The sequence below is a fragment of the Sitophilus oryzae genome, unplaced genomic scaffold, assembly GCF_002938485.1.
Source record: "Sitophilus oryzae breed Bouriz unplaced genomic scaffold, Soryzae_2.0 scaffold_1449_pilon_pilon, whole genome shotgun sequence".
NCBI lineage: Eukaryota > Metazoa > Arthropoda > Insecta > Coleoptera > Curculionidae > Sitophilus > Sitophilus oryzae.
Window position 1 is genome coordinate 317,720 of NW_022146114.1, and position 24,517 is coordinate 342,236.

A 24,517-nucleotide genomic window follows, 5' to 3' on the forward strand; every position below is an offset into this window, starting at 1 on the left:
TTTAACAACTAGTTATCATTTTGTGTCAGTTAAAACACAAAAAAAAATTCTCAGAAATTTGCCGAAAATGCCAAACTTATCCAACATCAGAGAGAATTGATATGATTCTATAAGTTGGTGAATGCAGTGTGCTTTCACAAATTAATAGAATACTTAAAAGCTTTTTTAAAGAAGGCGTCCATTCTTCTCAAAGAGACCTGGTTTAAATTAAAAAAGTAGAAAAAAAACTCAAAGTCTCGATCTCAACATTTATATATTGTTAAACTGTTACATGTGTTTCGCTCATACGAGCATCATCAGACCTAACAAGAAAGAACCTAAATAAATAACGAATAATAAGAAGGTCGTCGTAACTTACAAATACAATTAAAATTAAAATGTGAACGTGAGTGTAAAATGTGAAGGTGTGTTTGGATTAATTTTAATTGTATTTGTAAGTTACGACCACCTTTTTATTATTTGTTATTTATTTAGGTCCTTTCTTGTTAGGTCTGATGATGCTCGTATGAGCGAAACACGTGTAATAGTTTAACATTATATAAACGTTGAGACCGAGACTTTGAGTCTTTTTTCTACTTTTTTACTTAAAAGTTCCTGATTTTATCTAGGCTGGTTTTTTTCTGGTGATATGATAAAGACAGTGTTTAAAAAGCTCGACCAACTATTGTCGACAACATGAGAGAAATTATTGTAGCTGTTTTTGGAGGTAAACGTCCACATATGCCTTTTAAAATGAAAAGATCCTTATGAAAAGACAATTATTTTATGCAGTTCACAGGAAAGGAAGCATTTTGAGCATTTAATTTTATCTAGCTAATTTTTGTCACATAATTATAGGTTTATATCTGGTTTTTATTGTGTAATAATTAAAATAGCTTTTAAACGTGTATCTTTTTATTATCGTTGAGTATTTTACTCTGCAATGTTTATTTTTTGTTAAATTAACAAAAGGTATATCACAGCCACCCCTAGATTTTTTCAAATAATAAAGATCTACTGACGCAAAATCATAAAAATTAAAATATATCTAGGAAAATCTTTGTCTGAGGGGTAGGAAACCTTAATAATATTTTGAGAATATATAAATTTCCCATTAAACACCGGAATAATATACACCCAGTATATTATCCAGTTCCATCTATACTAATATATGTATAAAATCCTTAAGTGACTGACATACTGATTAATCACGATCCTGCTCAAACCACTCAACGTAAGAAGCTCAATTTTGGCATACAGGTTGATTCTAGGGTGTAGAGGTTCGATAAGAAGGGATTTTTCGAAATTCCAGTTTCAAGAGGGTGAAACCACCCATCAAATATTACAATATTTTTTATTTAAAAAACGGTCAAGTTTCCGAAAAAACGCTTAAACACGTATATTTTTTTTGTTTTTTTTACATATTTTAAATTTTTTTAAAAATGTATACAGGGTGTTTTGAAAAATCTGGTCATTCATTAATCACGATCCTGCTTAAAGAGCTTTACGTAAAAAGCTGATTTTTGGAAAACAGATTGATTTTAGGGTGTAGAGGTTCGATAAGAAGGGATTTTTCGAAACTCGAATTCTAAGGGGGTGAAAGTATCCCTTGAAATATTAAAATATTTTTTATTTCAAAACCGGTGAGTTTTTCGGAAAAACTCTTAAACACGTATGTTTTATTTTGTTGTTTTACATATTTTAAGATTTTTTATAAAATTATTTATTATCACGATTCTGCTTAAACTGCTTGACATTTAAAGCTGATTTTTGGCAAACGGATTGACTGTGGGATGTAGAGGTTCGATAAGGAGGGGTTTCTCGAATCTCAAATTCCAAGAGCGTCCAAAAAAACCTCCCTCAAATATTACAATATTTGTTATTTAAAAAACGGTTAGTCTTTCGGGAAAACGCTTGAACAAGCATAATTTATTTGTTTTTTTTTACATATTTTGAAATTTTTTAAAAAAATCATACAGGGTGTTCCAAAAAGTTGGGTAATTTCTTAACCACGATTCTGCTTAAACTGCTTGACATAAAAAGTTTATTTTTGGCAAACGGATTTTTCGAAAATCAAATTCCAACGAATATCGCCATAATTTTTCTCATGCTGACATAAATGTGAGAAAATTTTATCCAGTTTGTATGTTAATGGAAATTCTTGCTTTGCTTTATCATCATTACAATTGCTTTTAAAAGCGACTAACGTTCCATACTAATTTTGTCTCACCCTGTATAACTTTTCGGGTCAAATTTCAATTTGGTTTAGCATACAATGGTTACTGTAATTAAATATCAGTCTATACAAGGTGAACTAAAATTTAGGACGCTATTATCGAAATTTAAAATTTACTCTTTTTTCACAAAATGTGAAATATGTCAAAATCGTTAGATTTTAGGTATATGCTTCTTTGATAAAACTCACCTTTATTTTTTTCCTAGAATCCGAAAATCAATTAATATATAGAGTGTTCCATTAGGAAAAACTTTGATGTGTAACTTTTTTAGTGACACCCTGTATAATTATATATATTTTTATAAAATGCTTTCAGTTAACCTACATATGCTGCCAAAATTTAATTTCGATATAAACTACCGTTCTCCTTGGAACTTCCGCGGCGTATGAGAGGCGCCACCCTTATAGTGGAATAAGTTCACTATATTTCGATTTTAAATATCTGGAAATTAAAATTAACTTCCTTAGACCTCTCTTCCCAATTTTTCTGCTTTTCAGTACTTTAAAGTCTTTATTTATTAAGTTGTTTGATAAGGATCATGCAATAATTTCAGAATGAAGTTCGGTCAAATAAATCAAATGTCAATTTATGAAATTTGCTTTATGGGAGAGCATCTTCCTGGTGCTGATACACCAACAAGCCAGTTAGGAAGTCCGATTGTAATACCCGTAGTTGTAATTTATTAAAATAGATTGTAATACCCTTTCACAGATAAAACATTTGAATTGTATTTATCATCATCATCATCATCATCATCATCATCATCATCATTTTCAGCCTATTCAACCATTTACAATTATGGTGTAGCCTCCCTTACATACTCTCTTCGTAGTTGGGCCCATTGTTGACTATTATTGGCTATGCGGGCCCAAGTTATCCCTGCTAATTTCCTAATATCATGGTTCCATCTCAGGTTTAGTGTTCTTCTAGGCCTCTTAATTTCTAGGTACACACTATAGGTACCATGCTGTAATTTTTGTGGTTCATCTGTTATACGTTCTTCTTGTCAGGTCTTCTGTCCATTGCCATTTGAGGGATTTGACTCTGGGGATGTAGAATTCCAATACGAAGTGCCATGGCTGTGTTAAAAACAAATTAATTTAAATTTAGTTTAATCAAGGAGCCTTGGAAAAATAAAGTTCATCGTCTTTTTAATACGGCCCTATATCAGATCAACAATACGATAAATTTACATTGTCTTAGCTTCCATATACGCATGCAAATTTTCAGTTTAATATGATAATTAAAATTTAAAATTTGGCCCCTCCTCCTAAATACGGGCCTCTGACAGCTCAAAAACTCAATAATTTTGTATTGTCAAAAACCAAGTGTTGTTTGTTATCGCTTTCAAGTAAACCCGTCCTCCATCTCACTAAGTAGCTTTGTTTTTAAGTAGCCGTGTGTTATTTTTCAACATTATCGTAATATTTTGGACAATTCACACAATATCTTTATAAATTATAGCCTATGTGTTATTCTGATCTATAAGCGATATTATCGTCAAGTGTGCAACCTGCAGTTTTTATTATGATGTCCGTTTTAAGTATCCAGGATTCGCATGCATAGGTCTTCATGACTCGTACCTAGTACTGAATTGTATTATTAGAAAACATACATTGGCCAGTCCTCTGGTAATATAAATACTGGCAGCGTAAAAAAATGTACATAATTTTATTCAAAAAAACAAAGAAAGCCAAAAAGAGGCCTGTTTTACAAGCAACGCGCCTGACAAATAATCATGACGGTTTATTTGACAAAAGCCGCGAGATGAATAATGCGCCCGATTAACTGACGAACGCTTTATTCCGGCCAATTTAACCGCTCCCGGTTCAGCAGGACCGTAAAACCATAAAACCCGATTTATTCCTTTATTGCAGGAGACAGGATAACACCACAAAGTGGAGAAGGGAGAACTCTGACGAAAAGTCGCCCGATTTTCTTGATGAAAGTCGGGAATTTCGCAACGGGAACGTGGGGAAAACGAAAATATGAACTTCTTTGTTGTCTTATTTTGAGTGGTATCAGGTATATTTAGTTCATATTGGATTAATATGAACTAATAACTAATAATTAACTTTAATGAAATAATGATTATTTTTAATTTTTGCGTATGTTATATTCTTTAAAATCAAAGAAGCGATTGCCATATATTACTAACATCTACAGAAGCATGAGCAATGCATTTATTTTTATTAGATTGTAGTAAAAAGGACTCTTTTATTTTTCTTTTAGAGGCTATCGCTTCTTTCATTATAATTTTGGCGTTATTAAAATTTATTCTGTGCCCTGTGTCCCATGAATGCTGACAAATCTTAGATTTGTGAAAATCTCCCTTTCTTATGTTCTTATCTTTATGTTCTTTAATTCGAACATTTAAGGGTAACGCCAAAATTATAATAAAAGAAGCGATAGCCTCTAAAATAAATATAACAGAGGCTTTTTTAATACAATCTAATAAAAATAAATGTATTGCTCATGCATCTGTAAATAATAATACAGAAAGTTTGGGGCTTTTTGGTTTTACCTTATTAAGGTAATTGTTGTCAGGTAGTAATTGTTAATTTTAAAGCTTAACTTGATATAATGTCATTTTAACAGAACGTCAACGGTTTTTATAGACGTATCTGTTATAAAAAAAACTAGTGTTCTCGAATAGTTGCATTTAAATATTTTAAATAGTTTTTTTCTTTATTCTTTGTATTTTTTTGCTTCCGACGACGGAAAGAGATAAACTTTACGAAACGTTAAGCATTTTTTGTTCGTTAGGCAAATTTGTATATCTGTATATCTAACTTCTGACAAGTAGTTTCCGTTTGGATTAACGCAGATGTATTTACAAAAAATAACTACTTTATTTTGTAGATTTTCTTGCAGTGACGAAAAACCCATATAGGATTTTTTGAAGCCTTTTTGGACAAAAATTAATAGAGGTATCGCTACCCTCATTCTTTTTATTAACTCTTTTTTCGAAAATTCCATTCATAATTTTAGGGAAAACTTCAGAAAAAAAAATGACTTCACTTTTTCTGTTTTCTGTTCATTTCAATCTACTTAAAAATAAATAAACTGTTTTAATTGGGAACCAGTCCGACCCTGGAAGTTTTTAAACACACAAAACTAATCAATAAAAAATATTTTTTAAAAGTAGATTGGTATCTGAAAACTTGAACCCCTAACATTTCTCAAACTATATATTAAACTTTGATTTAAGTTTCCGAATTATTTTTAATCCGAATTTTTACTTCAGAAACTTATGATAGAGTAGGGGTTATTTATATCAATAATTTTTATATCAATAATTTAAGGATCTCTGACAGTGACAGTTTTGTGTCTATCACTTTAATTCACAGGATTGTATTTTCTGTCGTTTTTTAGGTGTCATCTGTCGAAATCTTCTCAGAGTCTTTGGGCCGACTATAGTATACTTTTTTGTGTATTCTAAAGCAGCGGCATTCACCTTGGGTAAAGACGTTTGACAGTATAGAATGAGTAAGGAGGATGAGTTAATCACCGTGACCTTAAATATCTAATGTGTCCCCCTTTCTTGAGTTATAGCTCATCATACAGTCTATAACTCATTATACATGGGGATCTTCCTGTTGTCGGGGCGACAGGCTATTTCCCATCCTCCTCTAACAACAGATGTTCATCTTTCGAGGAGTGAGTATCTACCTCCTACGAGGGTATACAGCCTTCCAAGGTTGGGGTTTAGCCCTCCGTGCCCTTCACAGTTGAGGAGCTTGTCTCCAATTGAGGTACCCGTAAGGTGGAGGCTGGAGGATCTATCTCCATTGTCCCGAATCTAAAACAGAGGATATTTTTATACTTTCTCTATTGCTTCCTTGGATTTGAAATCAATTTTATTGCACCGCAAGTGTTAGTAGGTCCACTTCTACAGAGCCCCGTATATAGAAGCAAGGAAGACGAGAATACAATGGGTTGCCCCCTGGTGTCCCAAGGTTGAGACCAGTAGAGGCTAGCCTTCTATCTAGCCACGCATCCCTTTGAGTTGTTCCCGCCATCATAGGATTTAGATTTTTGGTGAGGGGTTTTTGGTGAGGTATCTCCTCCTGGTCCGAGCGATTAACCCAAGACCACACCCTCTGCCCGTGAAACATAACCACAGCCAGTAGGAGGTTCCTGGTGTGAGGGACATGGTAGTCCCATCCGGCATCGTGATACGTCTTGGTGCAATTTCTTGGCCACGACACTATACAGTCGGGGACAAGACAATGAGATGCTATTTTTTAACTTTATCGTTATATATTGGACAATTCACACAATATCTTTATAAAGTATAGCCTATACAGGGTCCGGCAATAGTGCCTCGGGTATATGTAGCTCCTAAAATAAAAAACTTGGAAATTTTGATTAAGTGCAAACCTAAAATATGTACTAGGATGTATTTCAGGAAAATATTTTAACTTCTATAGGGTGGCTCAAAAAAGTGTGAGTGGATCGGGATGATTTTCTTTTAAATAGAACACACTGTATATAATTTCATTTTTGGCTTCCTTTCAGATCACTTTACATAATCCTAATACATGAATAAATATATTTCTTAAAAAAATTATTAATAGTACAAGAACTGTTCTGAAATGAAAACTATATTAGATATTTACTTTAGATAGTCTGTACTTACTTTGCTATAAATATGGAAATCGTAAATCATACAGAATGTTCAATATTCTACGCCAAACTTTCTAAAATATAAAATATTTTTTCCTCGTTTTTTTAAATAGCTGCATGCATATTATTTTTTCAATAGATGGAGAATTAACAAATGAACATTTGTATTTAGAGTATTTCAAAATTTTTAACGGTTTCGCAGATATTCCCGGTTTTATATTTCATATGGCATTTTCCACAGTAAATTTTTATCAAAGCCACCCTATGATTTTTCTCTAGTATTTTATCATTGAAAGCGCCATATGAAACAATAATACGTGTATCCGCAAAACTAAATACAAAAAGTGTTCATTTTTTAATTCTCCATCTAATAAAAAAATAATATACAGGGCGTTCCATTTAAAAAAACGAAGAAAAATTATTTTATATTTTAGAAAGTTTGGCGTAGAATATTGAACATCCTATATGATTTACGATTACCATATTTATAGCAAAGTAAGAACATAACATCTAAAGTAAATACCTATTATAGTTTTGATTTCAGAACAGTTCTTGTATTTTTAATAATTTTTTTAAGAAGGGCTGAAAAATATATATTTTTGATTTATTTTTTAATATCTCTGGAACCATCGAAATAGATTTACTCATATCTTAGGATTATGTAAAGTGATCGGAGAGGAAGCCAAATATGCAACAATATACAGGGTGTTCTATTTAAAAAAAATCATCCAAATCCACTCACACTTTTTTGAGCCACCCTATAGAAGTTAAAATATTTTCCGGAAATATCTCCTGGTACATACTTTAGGTTTGCACTTAAACAAAATTCTAAAGTTTTTTATTCTAGGAGCTACAGAGGCCCGACGCACTATTGCCGGCCCCTGTTATGATATTTTGATGTATAAGCTATATTATTGTAAAGTTTCATTAAAATCCATTCAGCAGTTTTTGCGTCAAAAAGTAACAAACATCCATTGCATACATACAAACATCAAACTTTCGCGTTTATAATATTAATAGGATATCTCATATAATAATGGTCGCGTTCATCAAGACAAGTTGATCAGTGAGCGATGTGCCATCGATTGGTTGTCCTGCTGAACGCACTTTTTAGCATCCCTTAGACAAGGAACTCTCTTTCCTTGTCTAAGGTCTACAAATCATAAGTAATGCATATAGTCTAAGTCATATTAAATAATCTAAGTCAAAGCATATTAAATTGTTTTCACTCTTTTTTGGCACAAATCGAGTGGATTAGTCAACCGAGAACAATAAACAAAATGGTTTGTTTTCGTTTTCCAAAACATTTTGTGACATTTGGCGTATGTGACGTTTAATCCATCATGCATCGGTAGCGTAGCGTATTTTAAATCTGATGGAAAAAATGGCGACTGATCCCAGAGCGCTCACAACTAATCGGCGCGTTCAGCAGAAAATTAGTGATCGCTGCGGTAGCGCTACGTCCTGATGAACGCGACCAATGATGCACTGATCAGTGATCACTGCTATTTATCAAGAAATTAATGAAAAAAAATCGCAATAAAAAACAAACAATACAAATGCAATGATTTGTTAAATAAAAATGTTTTTGATTTGGTTTGAATAAAAATTAAAATAAATAAACAATAATTCATTTATTTTCTGAAACTGATTAGTATCTACAAAGCCAACAATTTATTTCTTCCTAAACTTTGTACCCTTACTCTTTTTGTCAGTTAAAAACTATAGTAAATAAGTATACACTTTAAAAAATACCAGATAATACTATAAATAATTCAACTGAGACAACAATAATTTCAAATATAAATTTGCGGCAAATATAAATAAATATATACGGCTTGTCTGCTTTAAATGAAATTGATGGTACTAATAACAACACAACTAAATATATACCTACTTATGCAAGTGATATAAGTATAAATACTATACAATACTATAATTATTATAATGTTAAAAAATAACTATACCTACTGATTGTCATTCTGTGTGAATAATGCCTTAGCTAGCTTGAACAGATTGTTTGTCAGTATACCATTTCCACTCAGAATAAGTGGAGGTATATGGACTATGTTTCTAAATTCTTTCACATCACAACACCAAACATAACCACCAGATCTACTCTTCCAAGCGGAATTCCTATATCCAGCAGTTGTACAAATATCTGTACAGAAATTATTGGAAATCTCTGTAAATGGATCATTTTTAATCACAAAGGCGATTCCTTTTCTACTCTTCGGATCGTAAGCAATTTTCCAAAAATATTTTGGGACTGGTAATATCTCGTTTAATGCAAGATAAATTCTCGTTTCAATTCTATGATTGTTCTCGTATGTTAGGATATCGTGTGTTCCTGTATATACTGTTAAATCACCGTAAGTCCGTGACAATGTTCGTACAACAGATTCTACGCTTTTCCAATTTCCGTTATTGATAGTTTGCCTAAAACAATAGTTGAAATTTAATTTGGTTTGGTTTGTACAAAAATGATAATTTTAATTTTAACAATTAATTAACAATTTTTATTAACAATTTTAATTCAAGCAATTAAATAAATAATATCTGAACTACATATTATTATGGAACAAAATATAAAGAACATTCAAATTTTTCATATATCTTTCGTGAATAACTTGAGTTATGCACTGTGAAAGTTTTAACAAAATCGGTATGCACGACAACATTGTTAGAACCCTAGATCATATATACTTACGTGGATAAATCAACGCCATAAGTTTAGCGGCATGCCATTTTCAAACCTTCTTAATTGCACTTATGAAACGTTCAATAGGTTTGTCTTTCTCGAGGACCTTACTTTGAGCATGAGTATTAACAGTTGCATGTATTTCCAAAATAATCACAATTTTATACGGTTTAGAAAGTACAAATTCTACATTGTTATGGAAACCAACTTTTCATTGTCATCATATTGTCATAATCTTGTCATAATCATATGTCATAATCTTATTTCCATTGTATAACGACGCTTGTTTTTTGCGTTTTTCAATTTAAAAATTGTATTAATTACTCTTTTATCGACCGCTTTTATATAGCCAAGGATGCAAGTGTGCTCAGTGAGAGGTTAAGTTTGTGCAATTATATTTCTATTTTTTTTTGTTGGACTTTCTAAATACTCGTAAAAATGACTAGAAAGTGTTTAGTGTGTGAAAGTTCTAATATAAAGGTCCCGAAATTATTTTTTCATAGGCAAGTAAATTTTTCAGTTGTTCTTTTATTTATACTCGTATTAAAGCACATGCATACTTTCTGGTTAGATTTCCTAAGAATATTGATATTCGTACGGAGTGGCTAAATGTATTTTTTATATAATTTAATTTTTGTGACATTAAACATTCAATTTATTGTTCAAATATAAGCATTTTACAAATTAAATTTTTAAAATTAATGTTCAAATTTGGCGCCCGGACGATAGGTCCTGAGCAGTTGAGTAGAAGCACCGCGCAACAAAAAAAAAGATAAATGGAAGTCGTTGATATGTTGGCAACAGTTTCCGTAGTGATTTACTTATCCACATCCACGTAAGTATACAGGGTGGTCCGAACTGTATTCCGAAAACTTCGGCAGTATATTCTGCAGATAAAAATAAGTAAAAATGTTCGTATAGATATATGTCCAAAAATGCTTAGTTTCGGAGATAGAGGGTGTAGAAGTTCCATTTTATTTCGATTTTTTCCAAATAATTTCTGCAGTAACGTCAATATTTGGATTAAAATTGGTGTCTGGAAGTTTTTTGACATGAGAAATTTGATTTTGATGTCAATATGACTCCTACTTGTAGAGGGCGCCACGTACATATTTTTTAACTGGTTTGAAGAGTAATAACTTATCGTCCGTACCTGTATAAAACTATTGAGTAATGAAAATATACATTTGCAACGCTTTTTACGTAATAAAGGTCTCTTGGTAAAAATCGCTACGAGTAATGGTTTTAGAGATATTTGGAATCGAAATTATCAATACCTGTCATCACTGACATAAATTAAACATGTTGACTAAATAGTTACTAGACTGAGATCATAAATTTGAAATGTTTTTGCACCAAATGTTCAACAAAAACTGTTTTATCATCATTTTTTGCAGAAAAAAAATAAAAATTTTTCCAAATTTATTATTTCAGTGAAATAACTATCTACTAAACGTGTTTATTTTTCGTCATTAATGGTATGTATTGACTATTTCCATTCTAAATATCTTGAGAACGGTTGCTCGTAGCGATTTTTACAAAGATATATTTTTTACGTAAAAATACACAGAGATGTATATTTTTTCTCTCGGTAGTTTTATACAGGTACGGGCAAAAAGTTATTAAACTTCAAAACAGTTAGAACAGATGTAGGTGGCGCCCTCTACCAGTAGGAGCCATATTGACATCAAAATCAAATTTCTCATGTCAAAAAACTCCCAGACACCAGTTTTCATTCAAATATTGCTGTTACTTCAGAAATTATTTAGAAAAAATCTAAATAAAAAGGAAATTTCTACACCCTGTATCTCCGAAACTAAGTATTTTAGGACATACATTTATACGAACTTTTTTACTTATTTTTATCTACAGAATATGCTGCCGAAGTTTCCGAAATACAGTTCGGACCACCCAGTATATATTCTAGGGTTAGAACACGGATATAGTTTCTACAGATAGACAAAAAAACTTGTACTTATATATAGTTTATATACATTTAGGGTAACCTGAGTAATGGAAAGGCAGATAAAATGGCCAAATAAATCTATCAATTCTATTCGTCACACCAGAAGTCTTTTATGGTGCTGCAAACATAATAAAAAATATGTGTGCGTGGCCAAAACAACTCCCTAGAATGTCAAAACAACTAACCAGGTTGAAGACGAAAAAGTTATGGCAGATTTGATAAGCAAAGACTGGAAAATTGTCAAAAAGATAGTTGGTTTACTTTTTTACATGACAAGATCATATAAATCTGATGGTATAGGCAGACGAAGTCATGTGCAGATTCTGTCGGTTAGAGAAATAGCAGTACACAGTCATACAAAAATCACTGCTTTTGCATCTAGTGCAAAGAACAGTGATTTTATGGTTCAAGATCCTCTTCATGGTGTACCGTAGTTAACGCTTAAAATCTGGCACAATTAATTAGCCATTCCGTCGCGGTCTGTCATTCTGTATTTGGCAAATGTAAATGCCTTTCTAAATTATTGACTGACATTGACGTCGATGTTGTGACCCTGCAGGAAACTCACATGGATAGTCAGGAGCAATTTCAAAATAAGAGGAAACATTCCTTGATACATCGGATACCTATACCACCGAACCTATGGATTAGCCACATACGTTAACAACTCTATAAAGAATGCCTCACTATTATCATCTGACTGCATTGGCCACATCCATAGGATTGTCGTCAATATTCACTCTCTTACCATAACCACCAGTGTATATAATCCACCAAGTATGACATGGCTAGCGGCAGCTCGACTCGTACCGACAAAAATCACCCTGCTGTGTACATTGGCGGTTTCAACAGTGGCACAGCATGGGTCCTCAATAGTGATGACGAGGCTGGAATCGAAATAACTAACTGGGTAAAAGATAATAATCTTTATCTTGTTCGCGATGCTAAGCAACCGGGCACAGTCTGATCCGCTGTATAGCGCAAAGACTCCAATTCTAACCTTTATTATTTTACGAGGAAAACAGGAAATGTCCCCTTGCTTCAGAAAGACAGGTCCTGGCTGAATTCATAGCTAACACAGACCAGGACTAGTTACAATAGGTATCCAAGATGGAATTTTAACAAAGCCGATTGCGAGAAATTTCTACAAATACTAAATAAAACTCTGCACTGGGTCCCCCGAAGCAGCACAATTACAGCCGATTCTGTAAAGCAATCATCCATAATGAAGATCTAGAACTCGCGGATGAAATTCTGTGAAGTTTTCATACTAATCGACGAGAGAGATGGTCTCAAACTGTTGTCAATGTGGACTTTAAACACTCCAGCAGGAAAGCCTAGAGCCTTTTAAGAAAACTTGGTTCAAATACACCAGTGGGAGCCGACCCTGTAGTCACGCCGGACCAGATAGACCATCCCATTCACACAAATTATTTGATAATAATTGAATAGCTATCAAAAAAGAGCTAACCCAGCTAGAAAAAATATCACTCAAGAATCTGCCTATGCAGAACCCTTTCTGTAATCAACTTCCCTCTCCCATACAATCTAAAATCTAAAAAGACGCATAGGAACTGAGTATGTGTGGAGTATGAGTATTCATGTCAACTATTTTGCATGTCGGAAGTAAAAATAATAATACATTTTTACTTACCATTGCGGGGCCACGTTGATATAAAAATAGGTAGAGTACTGTGAACTTGCAAGTAGAAAATCCGCTTGGGGTGTTAAATGTCCACGGGCAAGAAACGAATTTTCGTTGATGTAATGTCCTGCGAGAATAGACGAATTCAATAGTTTGCTAAACATCGATTTTTGTGCCACTTTTTTGTAAGACAGAGATGCTGGAATGCTAACATTTAGACCATCTGTACTGAAGTCAGGTCGTAAAGAGAAAGAAGAATCTAAAATAGAAGCATCAATCAATTATTGTTAAAAACAAAATAGTACTGTTTCATACTACACTATAAAAACATGACAAGTGCGAGTTGGACTCGCCTACCGAGGGTTCCATACCGTTTTTTTTCTTTGTCATAAATAAAATACTATATACATACATCATACAAATAATTAATAATCTCTTTAAGAATGTGCCCTTTCATAGGATACCCTACATGACACGATTAACTCAATTCAAACTTTGGAACGCCGCCGTTCCTTGCATCAAGATCCAGATTTTTTTGTGATTTAATTGAAAATATATCTTACATATTACTTTCAGATGTCCCTCTTTAGTACCAATTAGTAAAAGTTTAGAAAAATGTACAAAAAGATTTGGTCACCCATACAATAATTATAACCGCGCATACCGTTGATTAACCTCGATTATTGATTACGAACTTTAGTTAAGACTATATTTTTTATGTTTTAATTACAAATGTATCCTTTTCAAATTTTTCCCTATACTTCTAGTATAAGACGGTATTACTTGACAAATTTAGTTCTAGGAAAATCCAACGGAAAATACCCTATGAATTTCGATTCCCTTGAGAGCGTCGAAATATACGTTTTTGCGCCATACACATTGACAGAGGGAAGACAACAAAGTAATCCTATAAGTATTAATAAACGTTCCTATAAGGGTTCCGTTTTTCACTTTTGAGGTACGGAACCCTAAAAATTAATACAAGTTTTTCTTTAGTGATCATATTCGTATATAATAGCTGCTAAAATTGATATAAAGATAATGAAAGACTAAAGAAGAAATATCAACAGAACAAAATAGGATAAATAAAATATTAAAAATACTTATGTCCGTACTTTGCAATATCATACACAACATTTTTTATCATATTATACAGGGTCCGGCAATAGTGGGTCGGGCATCTGTAGCTCCTAGAATAAAAAACTTGAGAATTTTGTTTAAGTGCAAACCTAAAGTATGTACCAGGATGTATTTCCGGAAAATATTTAAACTTCTATAAGGTGGCTCAAAAAAGTGTGAGTGGATCTGGATGACTTTTTTTAAATGGAATACCCTGTATATTATTGCATTTTTGGCTTCCTTTCAGATCACTTTACATAATCCTAAGATATGAGTAAATCTATTTCAATTAGTTTCAGAGATATTAAAAAATAAATCAAAAATATATATTTTTCAACCCCTCTTAAAAAAAATATTAAAAATACAAGAACCGTTCTGAAATCAAAACCATATTAGATATTTACTTTAAATGGTCTCTTCTTACTTTGCTATAAATATAGTAATAGTAAATCATACAGGATGTTCAATATTTTACGCCAAACTTTCAAAAATATAAAATAATTTTACTTCGTTTTTTTTAATGGAACACCCTGTATATTATTTTTTTATTTGATGAAGAATTAAAAAATGAACATTTTTTATATTTAAAGTATTTCAAAATTTTTAATAGTTTTCCGGATACACGCAGCATTATTTCATATGGCGCTTTCAATGGTAAAATACGAGAGAAAAATCATTGGGTGGCTTTGATAAAAATTTACTGTGGAAAATGGCCATATGAAATACAAAACCAGGAATATCTGCGAAACTGTTAAAAATTTTGAAATACTCTAAATAGAAATGTTAATTTTTTAATTCTCCATCTATTGAAAAAATAATATACAGGGTGTCCCATTTAAAAAAAAACAAAGAAAAATTATTGTATATTTTGGAAAGTTTGGCGTAGAATTTTGAACATCCTGTATGATTTACGATTTCCATATTTATAGCAAAGTAAGTACAGACTATTTAAAGTAAATCTCTAATGCAGTTTTGATTTCAGGACAGTTCTTGTATTATTAATAATTTTTTTAAGAAAGGCTGAAAAATATATAATTTTTATTTATTTATTAATATCTCTGAAATTATCGAAATATATTTACTCATGTCTTAGGTTTATGTAAAGTGATCTGAAAGGAAGCCAAAATGCAATAATATACAGGGTGTTTGTTCCATTTAAAAAAAATCATCCCGATCCTCTCACACTTTTTTGAGCCACCCTATAGAAGTTAAAATATTTTCCTGAAATACATCCTAGTACATACTCTAGGTTTGCACTTAAACAAAATTCCCAAGTTTTTTATTCTAGGAGCTACAGCTGCCCGACGTACTATTGCCGGACCCTGTATATTATATATTATATTGTAACATATCATCATATCTTATTTTTACTACAAACATAAATAAATAAAACAAACATCCAAGTATTAACGGATCAATATAAATTAAAAAAAAATATTATAGAAAAATTAATTAATCTTTATTATACAGGGTGGTACACGTCATTCGGTTCGATTGATTATACAAAAACGGAAAGAACAAATTTTATATATGGGTATATGCGGGGAAGCAATTTGCATAATTTAAAATGGTTTTGAAATGAACAGGGTGTTTCAGAATTAAGATCCATATCAAAGTTATCTTTTTCCTTATGGAACACCCGGTATTTTATTTTATTTTTGGATTCTTGGACCTATAAAGGTACTTATTATAAGGGTTAAATATGTTTAAAAACTTTAGTATATTTTCAATATAATTTTTCAATCAATTTTTCATTAAAATGGCAATCAAGATGGCTGATGGCTGGTGTTGCCATGGCAATTTTCTAGTGACAGTAGCTATTTTCTAAATCGACATTAGTTTATGGACTTTATTTAAATTTATAACAGCCTACTTTTATTTAATTTATCTACAATAATTTTTTCAAGAAAAATGAAGCAGTATCTGCTGGCGGAAGGAATGAATATGTTAATAGTGATTTTATTTTGTGAAAAAAATTGCTTGTTGGCCTGAAGGGTTTATGTTATGTTAAGATATCCAAATAGAAATTTTCTTGATAAGTGTTCCTTCGAAAAACTACTTTTCCTATTTCGCAGAACTGATGTGTGGTATATGAAAAACCTATTAGGCAGAAACGTGTTGTTGGAAGTGAAGAAAATAAATTTGTCTTAATTGGCTCTTTTATAGAAAATCAAATATATCTACAAGTCATCCTAATATATAGTACAATTCTTTTAAAAGTTCCTCAATATGGCCGACCTAGTTACGAAAATTGGTAATTTTTTTTTAACGAAAAATAAGTTGGCGTTAGCGAATTCAGAAATTGATTTACTCTTTGGTTAACAATAACATTTTTCAGGATTGTCAAGTTGACGTTAAAGTTAGATTACTAGGTGGTTGTCATAAATCATAAATAAAAACATAGATTATTGAAATTATTTAATAAGAATAAAGGCATTTTACCGCAGATCCGAAGAGATTTTACTTAAAGGTATTTTATAAACTTTCTCAGTGAGAATATTAACTCCCGTTTCTTATATTTTAGTTAAAGGGGCGTAAGAACTGTAGAAAGTGAATTTTTGTTTTCATGTTTTGACGATATCTGAGAGTTCCTAGAATTATCAAGATTATTGAATAATTATAGCTGTTTAAAAGTAAAATTAATAGAAGACTTGGAAATAGGATAATATGCGTTTCATGTTATAGTTGATAGATCACCCCATTTCTCTTAATTTGTTTTTATTTCAGTACAGTTAATCACAAATTGAATTGATGTGTGCAAAAACAGCTACCTATATATTTTCAAACATCTTATTTAAATAGTTCTTTTATATACTGTTAAACTGTATCAACTACAAAGTCTTTAGCAAACAGTTATAAGGTAATAAATTTTGTAGATATACCTAATTTATGAAAATTTATATATAAAGATTAGAACACAATGCTCTGAGGGAAAAAGAAATACTCAAAAACTCATTAAATATACTTTATTAAAAATAACAACATACAAAAACAGTCATCCATGCAAACTGTAATAATCAGAACATTATCCACATTATACCTTTATTAAATTTGTGTCACACTCCTGTCAGGAAAGCCAGAAATGTTTGTTTAGCACAACCACAACTATAAGGTTTGGAATCAGTACTAAATTTTATACCTAGTAAATGATGCGTCAAGTAACAAATATAGGATAAAAAAGAATTATTAATATAGAGTGTACTATACGATGTCCTTCTGCTTATTTATGAAATGACTTTCCTTTCAAATGTGAGGAATACCAGTAAAATAAAACATAATTTTTGGTTTGGTTTGGTGTTTGATATTCTAACTACATCTATTACAAACCTTAAGTACTTACACCTTAAGTACTTTTAGTGAGTAACTGTAGTTTTTATTATTCTTTGTGTATCCTGTAAAGTAAAAAATATATATATTTCAAGAAATATAAAAACAATGCAATATACATATTATCTATTTCAAGTGTTATTTGATCTTTGGTCCCATTACCAACATTATTTACCTTTATTACGTTATTAGTAGATCTTCTCTACTAACTCAACTTTTAAACCTGTTTATATTTTAAAACTGATTTACAACAATCTGTAATGCCCGCGCTGTTTCCTGAAATATAAGTTTTAATCTATTTATTATCATATACATATTACAAACCTGAAAATTACTGATACGAGGAAACTTCTCCAAATAATTAGAGACCTTTTTACAAACATCTGGACTAATTTATTTTCACGAATTTGTGGACGAGTCAATGCTTTCTAATACGTTTTTAAGCGTTTTACACATTTTGAATATCTTCCAGCCTATTCCTCATTTCTCGATCGGTGAAAAGATTATTTATAACTATATAATTAGTACTGCAGGCTGCAGGTTAAATAAAAGAACAAAACCAAGTAGAATTTGTAAATAAAAACTCCAAAAATAATGAAAATATTTAGAAAAAGGAACCGTAAACGTCAGTCAGCCAAGTGTCAGATTTCAATTAGCTTTACCACAGATTATTAATTTGAACGATTTGAACTACAGTCGATTCCAGTCTAGAGATTTTCGTTTTTTAAGCCTCCCATACTGAAGTCCGCCATATTGGGAAGTTTTAAATGAATACAAGTATATATCAAAGAATTACTTCTTCGTTTTTCTTGATAAAGTAGTAAATACTTATTATATATTATTTTATACTTTTTTAGGTATTTTAAATAAAAGTATACTGCTATAAATTTAAATTGTCAAACTAATTTCGATTTTGAAAACAGGTACTGTCGCTAGAAAAGTTCAATGACGACATCAGCCCTCTTGGTGGCCATTTTACTGATCGCTCTTTATTTAAAATCTGAGCCAGACAGGTACAGGAAACCCTAATATAGTTTGAAAGAGCATTTAAATTTGCTTCGACTTATTTTAAAAAATACAGAGTGTTGCGTTTGAAATAACGAAGATTGTATGTAAAATGAATATTCACAGTATAGGTACATTTAAGGACGCAAATTTTAAGGAATCAATTTTTTTAGTAAAAGTTTGGCTTCCTTATAATAAATGCGTTATTTTTGATCGAAGAATCCAAAAATTAAATAAAATGCCGGGTGTTCCATAAGAAAAAATATTGGTACGAATCTTAGTTCTGACACACCCTGTACATTGCAAAATAATTTTAAATTATGTACATTATTGTCTTCCCACATATACCCATAAAATATTTTTTTCAACCGTCACAAAAGTATTAATTTTTGCGACATGATTGACAATATAAAAAAGTCATTTTAACGCCTAGGCATAAAAGTAAGGCACTTATACGCCTAAGCATAAAAGTACGAAAATATATTATTAAACTGACATAAAGTGTCAAATTCAGCGAGCCTAACCATAGTTTCTCGATATATAATTACATACAAGCTATGACTTTTAAATATTATTGTATTATTTGGAACATTTTAATTGCTTAAAAAAGTATTTGTCGCGTTTGAAAAATGAAAAATAGCATGTTCTATTCGGAGTAAAAACGAGTTTTTGTGCCTCGGCTGTATGTCAAATGTACAGCCTCGCCAAAAAAGTGTCATTTTTATTCCTAATAAAACAATATACTATTGCTTCCATATCTTTCCGTTTTTGTAGAATTAACCGAGGGGAATGAGGTGCGCCATCGTGTATAAAAATGGGAAACCGTACTTCGAAAAGTTTTAGTCATTTTTTTAAACACTGCTAAAAACCAGTTTATGTTTATTTATGGAACTTAAACTTACATTTTAGGTTTTTTCCATCCACTACATGTTCCGTATATAGGGTTGTACCAATTGGAGAAACATGACATAACGTTATTAATGATATAAAATTTGTTCTTTTTATCTGGTATCCGATTTTATAAATTTTTCCATATCCATTGCTACATTTGTGAGACGTTTTCAAAACATCTCCTTTGACAGATTTTTTACATCGAATATCTTGAAAGTGCTCTTCATTTCTGTGAATTTTAACAGTATTGCCATCAACACAAGTTACGGACGTTATATTTGAATTTCCTGAAAAATATAATATAATGAGTAGATATAATCAATAAATATAATCAGTAGTAGTTAAGACATATGGACACAAATTAAAAAAAACTTTACTTCAACTTCTATGTAATTTATATTCTTGGTAAAATCTCTGCATTTTTGTTAATTCGTAATAATTGTATTACAAGTAAAAAAAATACTTTAATATTAACTAGTACATTAAGGCTTCATTCAGAACCTCGTAATTAGTGGAATAAATTAGTGGTTTCAATTACACTTTATACTTTTTAGTTTACGATTATTCACAATGTTTAAAAGACACAATTAAAATTAATAGAATATCCTAGCTTGCGTTAGTCAGTTGTATCCATAGAGAAAGCCTAATATTTAGCTTATAAAACAATCAACTTTTGATTTCTAATTACAATTTCTCTTGACGGAAAATAATCAAGGGCCAAAATGACATTTCTCGCAAATTTTGAAGTATAAAAGAAGGAAAAGTTAAAAGTTTGATAACATTTTCTACTAATTGAAAATGTCTACCACTAATTTTGACGTTCATCATTCGTCATTTTTGACGAATGATTACATTAAAATTAAAGAAACAAACTTCTACGCTAATTGAGACCACTAATTGGGAGGTTCTGAAGGAAGCTTTACGGTTTACTAAGATTGTATATCCTTTTTATCAATAAAAAAATATCTAATAAAATAATTCTACTTATTTGTATCTTGCTTTCTTAAATAAATCTGCTGTATACAAGGTGTCATTGAAATGGTGTAAAGAATCGGGGGGTGATAGTACTCCTAAAAATAGTAAAAAAAGTTCCTATAAGTATAGGGTGGAAAATGCGTATTAAAAGAGTTAGGGGCACTGAAAGGGTAAATTTAAAAAACGGTTGTTTTGAAATTGTAGGCTTAAAAAACGAGATAAAATTAGGAAAAAAAATCCTCTGCCATAAATTTTGACTCTAAATCAAATGGTGATACTGGAAAATTATTCGGAAAAGCGGAAAGGGTAGTTTTTGCAAGGGTAGGGGATTGTTTCGCGAATAACTTTTTTGAGGTTATTTTTTTTGCAACGTGGGCTTATTTTTTGAAAACTACATACTTTTTCGTACAAAAAAAAGCTATCCTTGTTTCATATCGCCCAGAGCGATGGTTTTCGAGAAAATTGAAGGCAAAGAGTTTGCTCTGATGGGTTGCTAACTGGTCAATCAACATAAACTTAGTTAATAAAAAAAGTTATGGCGGTTCAAAAGTAACCAAGTAGTTATTAAATAATTAATTGGAAAATCATAAATTTCATGATTTTTAAAACATCTTATCGCTTTAAAAACGAAATAATTTTTTTTGGTTTTAAAAAAAATTTGGTTTTCTTAGTGCCGATTAATACTAAAAAGCAACTACGGCAACGCATTATTGACTGTTCCAATCAAATTCGGACAACGCCAAGGATATTCCACAGGGTACGCAGATCGTGGAGAAGATCAGATGTCTGCATTGAAATAAATGGTGGTCACTTTGAACATTTACTATGAATGAATTAAGGAATGCATTATTTTAATAAGGAATTTTGGTAATTGGATTATTTCGTTTTTTTAAAGCAATAAGATGTTTTAAAAATCATGAAATTTTAATTTTTCAAATAATTATTCGATAACTACTTGGTTACTTTTGAACCGCCATAACTTTCATAAGTTTATGTTGAAACAAAACAAGCAACCAGTTAGCAACCCATCAGAGCAAACTCTTTGCCTTCAATTTTCTCGAAAACCATCGGTCTGGGCGTTGTGCAACAAGAGTACCTTTTTTGTAAGAAAAAGTATGTAGTTTTCAAAAAATAAACCCACGTTACAAAAAAAATAACCTCAGAAAAGTTATTTACGAAACAACCCCCTACCCTTGTAAAAACTACCCTTTCCGCTTTTCCAAATAATTTTTCAGTATCACCATTTGATTTAGGGTCAAAATTTATGACAGAGGATTTTTTTTTCGAAATTTTTTAAGCCTACAATTTCAAAACAACCGTTTTTTAAATTCGCCCTTTCAGTGCCCCTAACTCCCTTAATATGCATTTTCCGCCCTATACTTATAGGAACTTTTTTTACTATTTTTTACACAGTCTATTAAGTATCGTCGTACAGTGTAGATGTGTGTTGAGTCATCAGTCTAAGAAGTAGGTCGCACACAGTGATCGATTTTTAAATATTTATTTACAAGTATAAATTATACATATTGCATTAATTTTATAATGGCATATGAAATTCAGCAAGCATTAAAAGTTATAAAGGAAGAAATTGTACAAAGCAGAATCGAAATAAAGTCAACTATAGAAGCCCTAGAAGCGAGAATATTGTTGCAGATTGAAACGGCAAATAACAGAATCAAGTATTTAGAAAAGGAAAATACAAGCCTGCAGAACAGAATAGAGATGCTTGATCGTATTACGAGGAAGAATAATATATTGGTTTTTGGATTGGAAAGCAGTGACAAAAACACACCAGCAGAAACTTGCCAAAAACTTGGTGAGCTCCTAGATATAGATCTACAAGTCGCGGACCTTAACAATTATTATAACTTAAATGAATCAAAGAGTGTAGTTAAAGTAGAATTTATATCTATCTATATAGTTCTTAGACAGTGTAGAAAATTAAAAAACACTGGTGTGTCAATCTCACAAGACCTTACTGTAATACAACGAGAAGAAAACAAAATCTTGAGAAGCCATTTAAAGAAGGCAAGAGAAAATCCTATCAACAAATCCTACATTAAGGGAAATAAACTGTACATAGAAGATAGATCGTATACTGTAGAGGACTTGAAACAAAATTCAGAGGAACTAGAACCATAACTAGAACAAAGAACTAACAACAGCGCACCCTCAACTCCAGCTCCTATAAGTGAAATAAAACTACTACAAAAAGAATTACTAGGAGAAGAATACAAGAGCGAGAGGACACAACAGCATAGTGAGGCAATCACCAAAAAAAACAACAAAGAAAACAATAGTGTAATTTTTAGTGTAACACCTATGAACAAATCTAAGACTATTCAAAAAATTCCTGATCAGATAACAGCAAGACGTTTGAGATCAGGATCTCAGTCAAGTATTTATAAGTACTAGAAGTTTTATTTGTTTTTTTGTATAACTAGAATTAGATAAAATTATTGATGATATATATATTACTTTTTTTTCCACGTATTTTGTGCATTTTTTTTTGTATTATTTTAACACTCATGTACTATGGAAAATTGTATTTATATTTTATGGTATAACATTAAGTTGATCATTTTGTTTTTTTGTTGTTCTTTACTTGTAATTAAATGCATATATATTTTTTCTTTAATCTGACGTGTACGTTACTTGTATATTTAGTATTCGTTTATTATTGTATTTTAGCACAGATACTTATTTATTTCAAACATTTATTTATTGACACAGATACTTTGATAGACTCCCCCGTACAAGTTTACGGACTTCTGGGGTTTCAGTTTATTTCTTGAGTTGGAATTAGGATGAATATATTTTTATTAATGTTGTGAATTTAAAAAAACAACTATAACAAGCAAATGAAAATATATACCGTTGCTTTTTTATTATTAATTAAATACTTTATTTTATGCAGTCCTAGAATTGGAAAAAAATGCAGTCACTGCAGTTCAAACGGTATGTATTTATTAAACAAATTACGTCTAGCAGCTTACAGTATTTGTATTAATTAGGTTAATTCTATATTATTTAATATAGGATGTATAAAAAAATTGTATGACTTGAGAAATAAAGATTCTTATTATTATATATTATTATTATTTCTAGGAGTACTATCACCCCCCGATTTTTTTACACCATTTCAATGACACCCTGTATTGTTTAATTTAGTGAACACATTTAGATTTAACTTACTTGAATAAAAATTTGTAAAATAATTCCTCACGCCTGGACATATCAATGTAATTTCTTCATTCGTTCTCAACTTCAGAATTCCATGGTCAGGCACAATCAATTCGTACCTCGATGTAAAATTGTATAAGGGAACCGGCAAAGTTGTTTCACCCGGTATATTAGTGTAGTTAAATAGGCAACCTTAAAAACATGCGAGATCTATTTATGAAGGGAACAGTTAATGAACGAACAGTTATTTTAAGATGTCTAAAAATAGTCTTAACCGCATTTAATTAATAAACATACCAAATTGTATAATATAATGTGAAATTTTATATATGTGTTTTTTTAGGATGAAACGTATATTTAACTAATATTTTTATTTCTTACCTTCTCCGTTGACTACTTTAACAATAATAAAAATCACAAAAACAACAGGCGTTGTGATCGACATTGTCGAGCACATTAACTGTTAAAAATGTTTTATTTAGTTAGTCAGCGCGATGAGCTACCACAAATTTAGTAATATTAATCATACTCCTATCTTTTGATAAACGTTTTACATTATTTAAATATACAATTTACATTTTAGTAATCATTGTAACAAGAACAGTTGATGCATTTAAGTAGATACAGGGTGAGCGAAAAGTTTAATAGTCAAGCGGAATGCGCATGATGAGAGGTTAACAATAATTCTCTGGGCTAGTTTCATTATATATTTTTGACTACAATATGATAAAAAAACGGCGATGGCTATGAAATGAAGATCGCTGTGATTTTATACTTATGTAAAATTATATGGGGAATGTCATCGATCGTCATTCCCAAGGTAACTGGACGCCTTTTTTTCTATAATACGGTATCAAAGA

General features: G+C 31.0%; 1 protein-coding gene and 1 long non-coding RNA gene across 2 annotated transcripts; both read right to left on the bottom strand.

Annotated features, from left to right (window-relative positions):
* Nucleotides 1–8,464: 8,464 nt before the first annotated feature.
* On the bottom strand, nt 8,465–24,247 carry LOC115877381. The gene is made up of 5 exons (XM_030893532.1): nt 24,039–24,247; nt 23,670–23,849; nt 19,511–19,786; nt 13,167–13,416; nt 8,465–9,284 (listed from the first exon to the last, which is right to left on the bottom strand). The coding sequence occupies exons 1-5, from the start codon at nt 24,112–24,114 to the stop codon at nt 8,813–8,815; spliced, it is 1,254 nt and encodes a 417-aa protein (XP_030749392.1). The 5' UTR covers nt 24,115–24,247; the 3' UTR covers nt 8,465–8,812.
* Nucleotides 17,609–17,980, bottom strand: LOC115877382. Its single transcript, XR_004049344.1, has 3 exons — nt 17,928–17,980; nt 17,779–17,879; nt 17,609–17,668 (listed from the first exon to the last, which is right to left on the bottom strand). It is a non-coding gene; the product is annotated as an uncharacterized LOC115877382 (long non-coding RNA).
* Nucleotides 24,248–24,517: the final 270 nt, after the last annotated feature.

Excerpts from the sequence above, each read along its gene's own strand:
- LOC115877381 (XM_030893532.1), bottom strand. The coding sequence starts at position 24,114 with ATGTGCTCGACAATGTCGATCACAACGCCTGTTGTTTTTGTGATTTTT. Across the intron at positions 23,850-24,038 it reads TAAAGTAGTCAACGGAGAAG|GTTGCCTATTTAACTACACT; the intron begins GTAAGAAATAAA and ends CATGTTTTTAAG. Across the intron at positions 13,417-19,510 it reads GGATGGAAAAAACCTAAAAT|ATTCTTCTTTCTCTTTACGA; the intron begins GTAAGTTTAAGT and ends CTTCTATTTTAG.